Consider the following 11,926-nt stretch of genomic DNA (forward strand, 5'->3'; position numbering starts at 1 on the left):
TTATTGAAGTACTTTTGGTGACTGACAAGGAAAATGGGTCAGCAGAATTGGAATAATAAAAAATGATTTTTTGTTTATTTTTTAAAAATATATAATTATTTTATAGTTTAGTTGTTTTTATATTTATTTTTCATGCTGAAAAAAATTACAATTTATATCTTGCTGTATGTGTAACAATTTACCCTCTAAATTATCTTATAATTTAGTCTATTTTACCTTCACTAATAATGTGATTTTTCAATACATGTAGAGGAGATTTAAAAACAACTAAATTTTTTTTTTCTTTATCATTAGAAAAAAGATATTTTTAGAGGAATTAACATATTAAATTGTATCAGATTTGTATCCCATCATTATCATCAAAATGCATATAGAAGAATAAATGTTTTTTATATTGTTTTTAGATATTTTTATGTATTAATAAATATATTCTTAACAGCTTGAATACCAAATGAGGATTAATTTACTTGAATAATATCAAAGATGTATTCTTAACCTAATACATTTAAAGAAAACTTATAAAATTTTGAGTGATCTTAATATTTAAATCTAATAAATTAGCGAAAGATTAATATAGAAAATTACTAGACAAATGCCTTTCACACATTTGTTTTGCTGGCCAATGGGATTATCATTGTCACTTGTTTTTTTTATTGTTAAATATCATTAGCCTCTTATTTTGTTTGATTTTTTTTTCTATTTTTATGGACTGCAATTTTTTTATTTTGATATTATTCTACTTAATTTTTGTTTGGTTTTATTCATTACAGAAGATATGATAAAATCATCTAATTTTTTTTTTTTTTAAAAGAAATTATGCCGCGTTCCAAAAGGCGCAGAGAAATAGATGGGAATGAGACGATCTGGTGAAGTCCTAACAACAGACAAAAATTTGAGACGTGAGGTCCAACAGTGTTTTCAGGCCATGTTGAGGAGGTCCCACATTTCCTTTGAAGGGCCCCTCACCATAAACTTAAAAGGATCCATTTTTATCTGATTTTGCTATTTAATGGAAAATAAAATATTGTGGAGATCAAACCTCTATGGCACATGCCTGGTATATGAGCTATCTTCTTGGCACAAGTTAAACCACAAAAAGAACTCATGCAGATGAAGTTTTAACTGATAATCAATCCTTAATCCATCCAAACCATAAGAATTTTCAATGATTAGCCTCAAAATTGTCCATTAATTCACTGTCAACTCAAATAACGAGAGCCCACTTAAACCTCTGTGGCTGAATTGCCATGTCAACTTGGGCAAGTTATTTGTTGCGGTGGCCCTGGTGAGTTTCTAATGTTACAACAACAGCAATACAACTTTTGACAGGCAATGCTGCCTTCAGAAATCTGAAACTTGGTATCTCTTCCAGTTGTAAGACACAGATGGAGCCAGCCATGGAAAGCTTATAGTTCATCCTGCAAAAGGAAAGTTCCGAGCTCAGACTAAATTATTTGAACTAAAGCGTGAAACAGTTTTCAGTGTAGATAATGTATCAATGTTCAGAAAGCCTCAAGCTGGATATTGTCTTCATTGCCATGACATTGATGCTGTAACAGTTTACCTTAGAGTTCATTTGCTAGTATTGTTTTTTGTTTAATAAAACATATAGGCACCGTTTTTTTTATGAAATGTAATGAAAAATAAAGGGCTTAAGCTAAGTAATTACTGCCTACAGTAGAGATGCGCCATTGATCTTTTACCACTTGCTATGATGCTATTGAAAAAAGTTCTACAATGGGAAAAATGAGAGAAAGAGTGCCGAATATATGCTTACATGGTAATCATCCAAGTAATCCCGAGGATCGTGCTGCAAAAGAATCTTATTATGTTAAATCACATTCACTAAAGAAATAAAAAGCATCACAATGATCATGATCAAAAAATGATGTTTTACTTCTGTGACTCCTTGGCTGTCCATCTCTCTTTCTCAATAAAACATTATGAAAAGATCATCTGAAAATGGTTTTATGAGTAGTACCTCACATTTTTAAATGGTTTGGAGCATTAGAAGAAGTTTATTTATTTGAGCATGGAGTATCATATAAAGTTAATTCAGCTACCAATCAAGAGATGCAAGATTAAAAGTATCAACTAAGTTTTGATGAGAAGAAATAAAGAGATACTATACCCTTCTACGAGGCTTCCTGGAGCCCCTTTCTTTCCTCCTCTTTTCACCTTCCTCTCTAGCTCTCTGAGCTTCCTACAAATGCAATGATTCAAATCAATTGGACAGTGCTCAAAAAAGTGGTTAACAGCAGAGTTAAAGAAAAAAATTGCATATTTCCAAAAGCAAGTAAACAAAGTAAGTCACCTCTTCTTCTCGAGCTCTTCTCACTTTCTCTGTTTCCTCAAAGGCATCTTTTTCGATCTGGAATGTACATGAAATGATAATCCAAATCAAGCCATATTCCTCAGAACCAATCAGCCACATGGACTATAAAATCGATAATTCACCTCTCTATTCTGGAATACATCTTTCACAATTTCTCTCGCATATTGTGGGTCATCACAGATCAATATATTGTCAAAAATTGAACCAGCCTTCACCTGCAATGCAATATTTGATCTTATCAGATTACAGTAACTCAGTATGGGTCTTATTAGAAGCATAAATCCAAACTCCACTGAAAACAAAAATTATGAAAGATTTCAATCATTCCGCCAAAAACGCACAATGAGAAGTTCAAATCAGTTTCAAGTGTCAAGGCAGCTTGGTTATTTGGACAAATCAAAGACTTGAGTACAAATCCAAACTCCTCAAGAGGGTAGACATGAGCCAAGAAGCCATTACAACCAGAAATGAATTGAAGTCAATAGATTTTCAATTTAGAATGAAAAGCTAGTCAGCACTCAAGTTAACCAGTTTACTAATATGAATATAATAAAATGTGCTATCTTGCCTAATCAGATGACTTCAGATAAGCAAAGCCAGGTTATATAAGAGTGACAAATGTATTTGTCAGATCAGATAAAACAACCATTTTTTTTTAATTTCAAATAACAAAATTTTACTCTTTTTGGTATTATTAGTCTGCTACTTTTCCCCAAACAATTTGTATCAATGATCTCCTGTTGAAGGAAAGAAGTTATGAGCCCACCTGCCAAACTTCAATACCCACATACTTTATGGGCTTTAGCACATAAAGGTCAGGATCATCTTCAAACTCTGAGAAAGAAGGAAATGAGGATTGTGAGTATTTACAAAATGAAATTGGATACTGAAATCTGGTAAAGCTATTAGATTGACCACATAGTTTGAGAGACTTCAGACACAACCTTGTTGAAGTGACTGGTTGCATTGAAAAACCATTTTGCTTTTCATTTAAAAAACATTCCTACTGCAACCTAGAAGCTAACTCATTTTGCTATGCTCTGTTAGTAGCCCAGAATGAAATTTTCATTTTTTATACAACAACACACTTGCCTAACATCCAGTACCAGGTTTCAGCAATTTGAACATACCGCCTACTCCATTCTTGGTTAAATGCTAATATAAAGGCCAACATGCTCATTTTCCTATTCCTGAACATTTATATATGGAAAATGGTCCTAAGCATTCTCCCCCCAAATAAGCGCTAAAAATAACTACTTTGCCTTAATGGAATGATTCGTACCTGGGTTATCGATCCATGGAGTCTTCCATTTTCCTTTATAGTTGGGGTTCTTGATTTTCTGCAGTATCAGGATAACAACTTAATTCAATAATCGTTATAATCAGCTTGAGTAATTTATTCAAACTTTTGTTTAGTAGTATGGATGCACACCTTTCTTTTCCATGGTCCTTTGTAAGCTGGATTTGGTATCTTGGGTGGCCTCCATATTCCATCCTCCTCCTCATCCCAATTATCAGGCTACTCAAAGCAGCAACACAGAGAAAGGCCCATTATATTATGTCTTCCAGGCTGCGACTGTTAAAATCAACTAATAAACCAAGATAATCTCTTCTTATTTATAACCTAACTATCCAATCATCAAGTTGAATAAGGGAGAGCAAAATAGAAAGACATCTTCCTAGAACATCGTTGCCATATAAAGGCAAGTTAATCCATGACTAGTCCAATAGAGTGTTTCAAACCCCAACCAGTCGAGAAAGGGATAATTACATGGGAAATTCTAAAATGAGGGCACCAAACAAACCTCTTTAGCCTTAGGATCAGGAATCTCCCGGGGGATAGAATCATATCCCTGCAACATCAAAGCAGATAAAACAAGTGAATGTATCAGGAACATGTATAAATCACTATTTCAACCACGTTATTAAACAGATTATTAGGCAATACCTCTGGTTTGACATCATCAGGATCCTCAATATATTCCCTATCATCCCAGTCCGCCGGCTATAAAACAATAAAAGTCAACCATTTTTGGTTTGACCAAAAACACCAAACTATCAACAACAGTACCATCAGCAATTCATAATCTAAGCACCACATTTCCCTAAAAAGAATTTAACCAAAACCCAATCCCAAGTTCCTATCATACCCTCTTTGCTTTGGTATCTTTGATTTTCGGCGGAGGAAGTATATCCCAATCTGTATACATGGTTCCTGATTCCCTCTCTCTATTATCAACCAACACACTGTAAGATGCATCAGGTCTAAGAATAAATGTATAGAAATGAGTCAACTTATCAGTTTCACACTGCAAATCCTTCTTGATTGGATAATTCTGTCCTTGGTAAGACATGATAACATGAAGCTTCTTTGTTTGAGTCCCACATATATCAGGTCCAAACATAAAACTGCAAAGACAAAAACACAACAAACTTTAAGCTTAGCCACCTTCCAATTCTCAAACCCCAATAAAATCAAAAGGGTCACTTTCTTTACCTGTAAGGAGTATCACCACCAAATTTCTTCTGATTAACATAACCAGAAAACAGCTTAATATACCCACCACCACACTCAATATCTTGCTCAAACTTAATAGAATACTGAACTACTAAAGTTCTATTCTTGTTACTAAACTCAGGTGAAATCTTTGCAGATATAGCAAAATGCTTTGCATCATTATATGTTTGAATACCTGAAACACGAAATTTCCTTAAAAATCAAACCCCGGATAAGATAAACTCAAAAAGAAAAATTCTTTAACATTTTTTTATATACCTTTATCATCTGGGTCGCCAGGCCATTTCCCTGCTGTGTACTTAAAAGTACCAGCTTTGCCTTCACTTCTTTTCCAGTCTGATAAAACCCATCTATCTTTCCACCCATCTTGAAAACGTTCTTCAAAGAAGATTTCAGAGAGAGTGACAGGGAAGAGGAAGAGAAAGTGGATAGTGATGAGCAAAAATAGTAGCTTTAAGGCTTGAACGACATGTAGTCTTAGCTTCTTCTCCATTTCTGGCGAACCAGTTGGCCAAGTGCCAGTGATGTAGGTGATTGGATCTAATTGCACTATATACCAAAGGGAGAGAATCTTGTGTTAAACACTGATTTTACATAAATAACCTCCCTATAAATATATAAATATAAAGTTTCTTTTCTTATTTAAAGTTTAGAACACTCTCAAATAACCCGAGTGGTGTGAAAGGGGGAGGAATTTGGACATTTTTGATTGGTTGCAATGACTTAGCAAAGTTATTGCTAGGCAGGCAGGACTTGGAAGACACCTTCAAACTACATGACTTTGGAAAGGACAAGAATGGCAAGAATCATGACTCTGGCTCGTCTGCCGATCGTCACGGTCCGTGATGTGAAACCAAGACTGACGGCAGAAAATCTCAGGGGCTTCGTCAAGTTGCTGAACACTTGCTAATTGCTTCAAAGATTTCTTGGGTCAGCCTGAATGCTTGAACATCTACCAGGACTTGCAAGACTTGAGAGTGATATTGATAGATAACCAAGGAGGGGTAAAAAAGGATGAAGATGACAATTTCTTTAAGAAATTCTGTTTCTAATTATTTTTTACACTGCAAAATATGTTTGAATATGGTAACTATAACTCAGATTTTGTTAATTCTATTTAATTTCTTCTTGGTTTTTTTAGCAATTTTAACCTTGGGTTCTACTTTCAAAATATTAAAGAGGAGAAACAAGCAAAAAGAGATGATATCTGCAAATCAATAATACAAAAATAATTAATTTAAAAAAAAACAAAAAAAATTTAAAAAACCCGCTGAGCCACAAACAAACGATGTCAAACTTTTATCTGGGGTTAGAGAAAACCTTGAACCATGAAATTACATACAAGGGGTCGTGGTGGTGGTTTTGTTGTAGTTGTGGGATCCAAGCTAGGATCTAACTTGCAAAAAATCATCTGGTTTATTGGGTTAATAGTTATCAAACCGATAACTTTTATTAAAATTATATTATTTTATTTAAAAACAAAATAGTATCAACTTGATCAAATTTAATTAAGTCAATAAAATCTACTAAATAAAATATTTTAAAAAACAATCATTATTACAACATCAAAATACACAATATGACATTTAAATAGATCATATTATGATAGAAACTTTCATACACATTCCAACACGAGAGAAAATATTGCTTTTCCAGTTCATGGAATTGTTCTAATTTTGTGTAGTTTCAGGAGAAACAGAAACAAAAAACCCTGCACTTACATTTGATGCCTTTTTTTGATAATTAATAGTGATCTATACCTCAAACCCATGTAGGATTTATGTACATTGAATACAGCACTGAGCTCCTTAGCCCACTTGGTTTGGTTGTTAAGGGGCACAGCTCTAATGGTATGTTACTATTATATGCATCTCCAACGCTGCATGTGGCCAAGCTGCAAAAACTAATAATATCACCTCTTTGATTTAGTTTCTATACTTCGGATTGCCGGTGATGGCTGTGATCCACCACCTAGTGCCGCGGCAGCGGATTCCACATGAGTAAGAAGGTACTCGTAAATCTTCTTCCGTAACCTGTCAACGGTCTCTGATGAAACATGGGGTGTTTCTGCTTCATCCTTGCTCAACCCAATCTCATCTAACCAGTCATTCACGCTTTTGAGCTGCGTCAACATCCCTGCTATTTGACCATTATCTGACAAAGCTGAGGTATCTACATCAGCATCCAAGAACCTCTCAACAAATCCCAAAAACCAATCCTGGGATTCCATCTGCAACATTCCAGCCAAGTCCACGGCCTCATCCAGGCCATTTCCTCTGATCCACTCTGCTGGAGGTTGGGGTGGTGCCTTTTGACTAATGGTAGAGTTATCCCCTGGTTTGCGGAAAGCTCCTGTAGCTACAAGCTTGGAGCCAACTGTTGGACGCGTTTTCCCTTGAGTTTTCGTTGTGGTATTCTTAGAAGAGTTTTCAAGGACTAAAATCGATTGATTGCTGGCAATAGCCTTTTGACCTTGACTAGGAGCTGAAGTAGTATCTTTGGTAAATACTGAAAAGGATGACAGATTGGTGGCCAGTGCAGCTTGAACCCAAGAGGCTGCATGTTTACGTCTATCAGATGTGACCTTTAGCGCTTCTTCAGATGGATTGTCATTAGAATCCGGGGAAGAACCAGCTGGAATAATTTTAAAAAGAGAATCGGCAATCAAGCGAGAATTATTCAAGCTTGCATGAAGAGCTAAAAACTGCTCCACAGCAGGTTGTGGGTTGTCTTCCCTGGCAGAGGAAGTCAGCTCTGAATACATACTGCAAGAGGAAAGAGGCACAGGACAAGATGTTAGGAGAAAAAGAAAAGCTTAAGCTGAATTGTTTATACAATAACTTTTCTCGTGTTCCCAACATTTTAATCAAGCAAATAGAACTCAAGTTGTCTTGGTTCGTCCAACATTTCTCGAATATGGAGTCAATATAATCCAAGCTATAAAGAAATTGTAAACATAACTGGGAAGTTTTGACATTTTCTACTACTTTTCTAATCAACCACTATTTCTTGAGTAGTTATACCTTAGACATCGAAGTAAGCTCTCCGCAGCAGTTGCCTCTTGAATAGCCTCTATTGCTGCCGTCTGCGCAGCATCTCGATGCTTCATAACTTCCTGTAATAAAAAATGCATAGACATGTGAAGATTGAAAAGGCAAAGTAATTAATAGAAGACCAGAAACCAATTGAACTAGATGTTTACAGATAATACCCATGGCATCAAAAGAATTAGCTCTTTACCACTAAAATAATTAACATATCAGCAATGTCCCTGGTTTATGTGGAAAATTTTCAATCCCCCAAAGCAAATCGCTAGCTAACTACTTAATGTACAATACAGCATTGTGTCATGCATTTAAATACAGAGGACCATGCCACTGAGAGCAAATAGCTGAAAGCAGATTTAAGGTTTCAGTGGCCTGAGGTCCCAGCCTTCAAGGTGCAGACCACGTTACAGATATCTATGACTTCATTCTGCTATCATTCATTCAAGATTATACCTATTTTACTTCATAGAATAATGCTAATTAAATTCTTTGCACTTTCTGTTTCTACTTCTTTTTGATGATGAGATTGTTTGGGACAGGTTTTAAATACCTCCTCGTCAAAGGAGGTGTGGCCACTAAGCTAAGCCTGAGCCATAGTTAATGTCAAAAATAGTTCAACGTAATTCACTAGAAGAGAACACAATGGTATGTTCTTAGGCAGCATAATTCAACACTCAACAGATGGCGAGCTTTAATAAAATGTGGAAATGTTCTTACATCTACCACTACTTTTCTCTCGGAAAACAGAAAGAAGGCCTATGAACTTATCAAGATTTAAGTTTTACCTTTCCAAATTTGGCAAGAGAAGAGGGCAGTGAACTCCATGAAACACTTCCTTCAGTCAATCTTCTGCTATTTATTGAAACCTTGACCAGATTTCCTGGGAATCCATTGTTAGCATGCTCTGATGATTTCTTTCCAGCGGTTGTTCTTAGCTTATTTGACTTGTCTTGTTCATCCAAACTTCCATTTGCAAAAAAAATTTTGGTAGGTGTCTGAATTTTATTCTCCTCTTTGGATGACTTAGAAGATACTTGGGTCCTGTAATCCTCTTTAGGTGGCAATCTCTCACTTGATGTACTTTTTCTTGGAGTCTGCCATATACAATTACATTAGGTGGCGAGTATAGTGATTTTACAAAGAAGAGTTGGAAAACACAAAAAAGGTGAAATGGAGAATAGCAGTAAACAGCACAACATTTTTTAGTCAACTCAGGACCTTTTGGGTCACACGAAATCAGGACAATACAAGAATGAGATAGACCAATTCAACACAACAGTTTTACCAATCAAACCAAATAAAAAGGATCTAATTTTGAAAAAAAGGCTCAACTATTGAATCTTGAGGAACATTGAAAACCATGATCAAGAAAAGAATGAAATCAGACTTAACCGCCTATCACTCCGAAATTACAGCATTTTATATCTTAACTGAAACAAGTGTTTTTTCAAGTACATCTCAAACAAATCATACTCTGCTAGAAGACTAAATCCATAGATGATAATACTTACAGAAACACTCCAAGCTTCAGGCTTTGGATCGTGTCTGGCTCCTCTCAGATTTGATTTCTCTCTATGCTTCACCTCCATACTCCCCTCCCAACTTTTCCTCAAAGCTTTGGCCCCCAACCCAATCCCCTGAACAATATTCTTGATCACCGGCACCCTCTTCACAGTGGGACTTGCCCCACGAACAGAACTTGCCTTTTCTACAATCCTAGGTGATCCATTGTCCGATCCCTTAGTCACTGACTGCTGCCGAACCCCATTTGAAAACTTCTCAAATGAACTAGGCAATGAATAACAACTAGTTGGAGAAGAAGGAATTGATCTTGAACTCAATAACTTAGATTTTGCCGCAGGTTCCCTTTTCAAATCCAAATCTAGTGTAAGTTTTGACAATTGAGACTTTGATCTGGTTTGAGTCGCTTTCTTATCTGACAAAGCCTCCTTATGAGAATTACCATTCACACTACCCCCCACTGATTTATCCTTCTCTCCAACATTACAACCGCCCAAAACACCCCTTTTGGGTGATTTCACTTTCTCCAGATTATTATTGAGAAAACCAGGGGACTGGGGTGCTACAATATCTTCAGGGCTCCCTACACAAGGGTGCCTCCCAGGTACTGGCCTGACCCCTCTAAGAATAGGCACTGGTGAGGCTGGTTGAAGCCTTTCAACATGAATAAATTGGCCTAATTGGATTTTATCACTAAGAATTAAATCATCGTGCTCGTCAGGTAAAGACACATAAGTGGCATGAGATGAATCTGATACCTTGAGATAAAACCCTTGATTAGAGAATAACTCACCACCTGCTAATGCCGGTACAATGCTCACAACTTGCAATAAAGATGACCTGTGTTCCCCAGCAACCTTGACATCTGTATCCATGTGCTGCAAAAGCTTGAGTAAGACTCCAGGTACAAGATTTGCCATTTGTTAACAGACCTTCTATTCGCATCACTCCGACGATACCCCAGATGGAGAACTTGAAGATATAGTTGAAAAGGAAGTCTTGGTCAATACCCGGACTGTAAAAATTGGAAATTTTCTATCAAGATTTGAACTTTTTGTCACGGAAGGAAAGAAAGGATCACCCTTTAGAGTTTAAACCCAAATGATATTTGTCAACACAAAAGATTTCAACATCGCATCAGTTTCAAAAGAGAGAGAAATGGAATGCTCAAGATCCAGATAAGAAATGCTTTTGAGCTAATAATGGTGGTATAATTTATTCAGAGGCCAAACACAGGACACCAGGCAACATAAAAATTATGAACAAAACCAGACCCCAATAATCAAAACCCTAAGGAGCACCAAATAAGACACCAAAACCAACCAAGATGGAAACTTTTTTCACGATAATAAATTATTCAATAAAAACAAAACAAACCCAGAAACTAAACACTCCTTTAAAGATGCTCTGAGAAGTGATAATGGTGTACAGCTTGGCAGAAGCAAGTTAAGTGTGCCCTCAAAAGCTCAAAACCCAGAAAGAGATAAAGGACTGTTCAATAAAATTTGGCATCTTTTGCAAACAACTAATCGCAAGACAACCAAAATACGATAAAAAAAGCCCAAGAAAGTTTGGAAATTTATTGTGCAGATCAAAATGGAGTTGAAAAAGGCAACCTTTTTCAAATAGAAAAGCACATCCAAAGAAGCTTTAGATAGTTTTTGACAAGTGCAGCATGTACCAAGGGTTATCATATCATGTGATCATAGGAAACTGAAAACTTTGCAACAAACCAATGAAAAGCTAAAGAGAATAATTGATGCCAGGCTTACTGTACAATCTAGAGAGAGAGAGAGAAGAGGTGTCAGAGCCTGACACATTGACATATGCTCAACAACTGGAAACACTTCAATGTGTCCAAGAAAAAAAATGAAACCTAACCCTCTTTAACTAGCTTTCTTTCATTGGATTGAGGAGTTCAGTCACTGAATATAAAAGGGAATGGAAAATTGTACTTACTGGGCTGGAAGAGTTTGTTTTTGGTTTTGGAATATGAAACAAGAGGGTCTCTTGAATTCTTCTTTTTTTTTTTCTTTTTTTTTTTTTTTTTTGGTCTCTTGAATTCTTGCAGAAACTGGTAGAGGAGTCTTGTCATGGAATAAAAGGATTAATTAAGTTACTTATTTTTCCAGTAATATATTGTCTTGTTAAAAAAGATAAAACAATTTATTACCATGTTATATCATCTGTGGTATTTTAAAAATAAAATCTTAATTATTTTTTTTATAATTTCATTAGTTAAAGAATTTATTGAGTGTATTCTTGAGATGTGGACTTAAAAAAAAGGAGGACTATTACCCTCTATCATCTTAATTTGAATAAAAAACACAATCATAAGAAATCATAAATACAATAAACCATCTATTCAAAACACGATTGATGAAAACATATTTTTTTTTTTAACAATAAACATATATCCAATTAAAACACATAAATAATAATAATAATATATGAATCATAAACAACATGAATCACAAAAAAACATATTAGATAATCGTTAACTAA

At 35.4% G+C, this 11,926-nt stretch overlaps 2 protein-coding genes across 3 annotated transcripts; both read right to left on the reverse strand.

Moving 5' to 3' along the window:
* Positions 1–1,084: 1,084 nt before the first annotated feature.
* LOC118032041 (calreticulin-3) lies at positions 1,085–5,446 on the reverse strand. Its single transcript, XM_035036606.2, has 13 exons — positions 5,112–5,446; positions 4,833–5,028; positions 4,486–4,744; positions 4,284–4,340; positions 4,141–4,188; positions 3,768–3,854; positions 3,618–3,675; positions 3,102–3,169; positions 2,458–2,550; positions 2,315–2,371; positions 2,132–2,203; positions 1,778–1,810; positions 1,085–1,418 (listed from the first exon to the last, which is right to left on the reverse strand). Exons 1-13 carry the CDS (start codon positions 5,344–5,346, stop codon positions 1,407–1,409), a joined length of 1,275 nt encoding a protein of 424 aa, XP_034892497.1. The 5' UTR covers positions 5,347–5,446; the 3' UTR covers positions 1,085–1,406.
* A 987-nt stretch (positions 5,447–6,433) lies between these two features.
* LOC118032036 (uncharacterized) lies at positions 6,434–11,504 on the reverse strand. Of its 2 annotated transcripts, none has more exons than XM_035036598.2 (5): positions 11,381–11,504; positions 9,412–10,436; positions 8,686–8,994; positions 7,877–7,968; positions 6,434–7,618 (listed from the first exon to the last, which is right to left on the reverse strand). In XM_035036598.2, exons 2-5 carry the CDS (start codon positions 10,339–10,341, stop codon positions 6,766–6,768), a joined length of 2,184 nt encoding a protein of 727 aa, XP_034892489.1. In that variant the 5' UTR covers positions 10,342–10,436; positions 11,381–11,504; the 3' UTR covers positions 6,434–6,765. The 2 variants fall into 2 exon arrangements, with proteins under 2 accessions (XP_034892489.1, XP_034892488.1); XM_035036597.2 differs by lacking the exon at positions 11,381–11,504 and adding an exon at positions 11,194–11,350.
* Between the last annotated feature and the right edge of the window lie 422 nt (positions 11,505–11,926).

The sequence above is a fragment of the Populus alba genome, chromosome 7, assembly GCF_005239225.2.
Source record: "Populus alba chromosome 7, ASM523922v2, whole genome shotgun sequence".
Taxonomy (NCBI): domain Eukaryota; kingdom Viridiplantae; phylum Streptophyta; class Magnoliopsida; order Malpighiales; family Salicaceae; genus Populus; species Populus alba.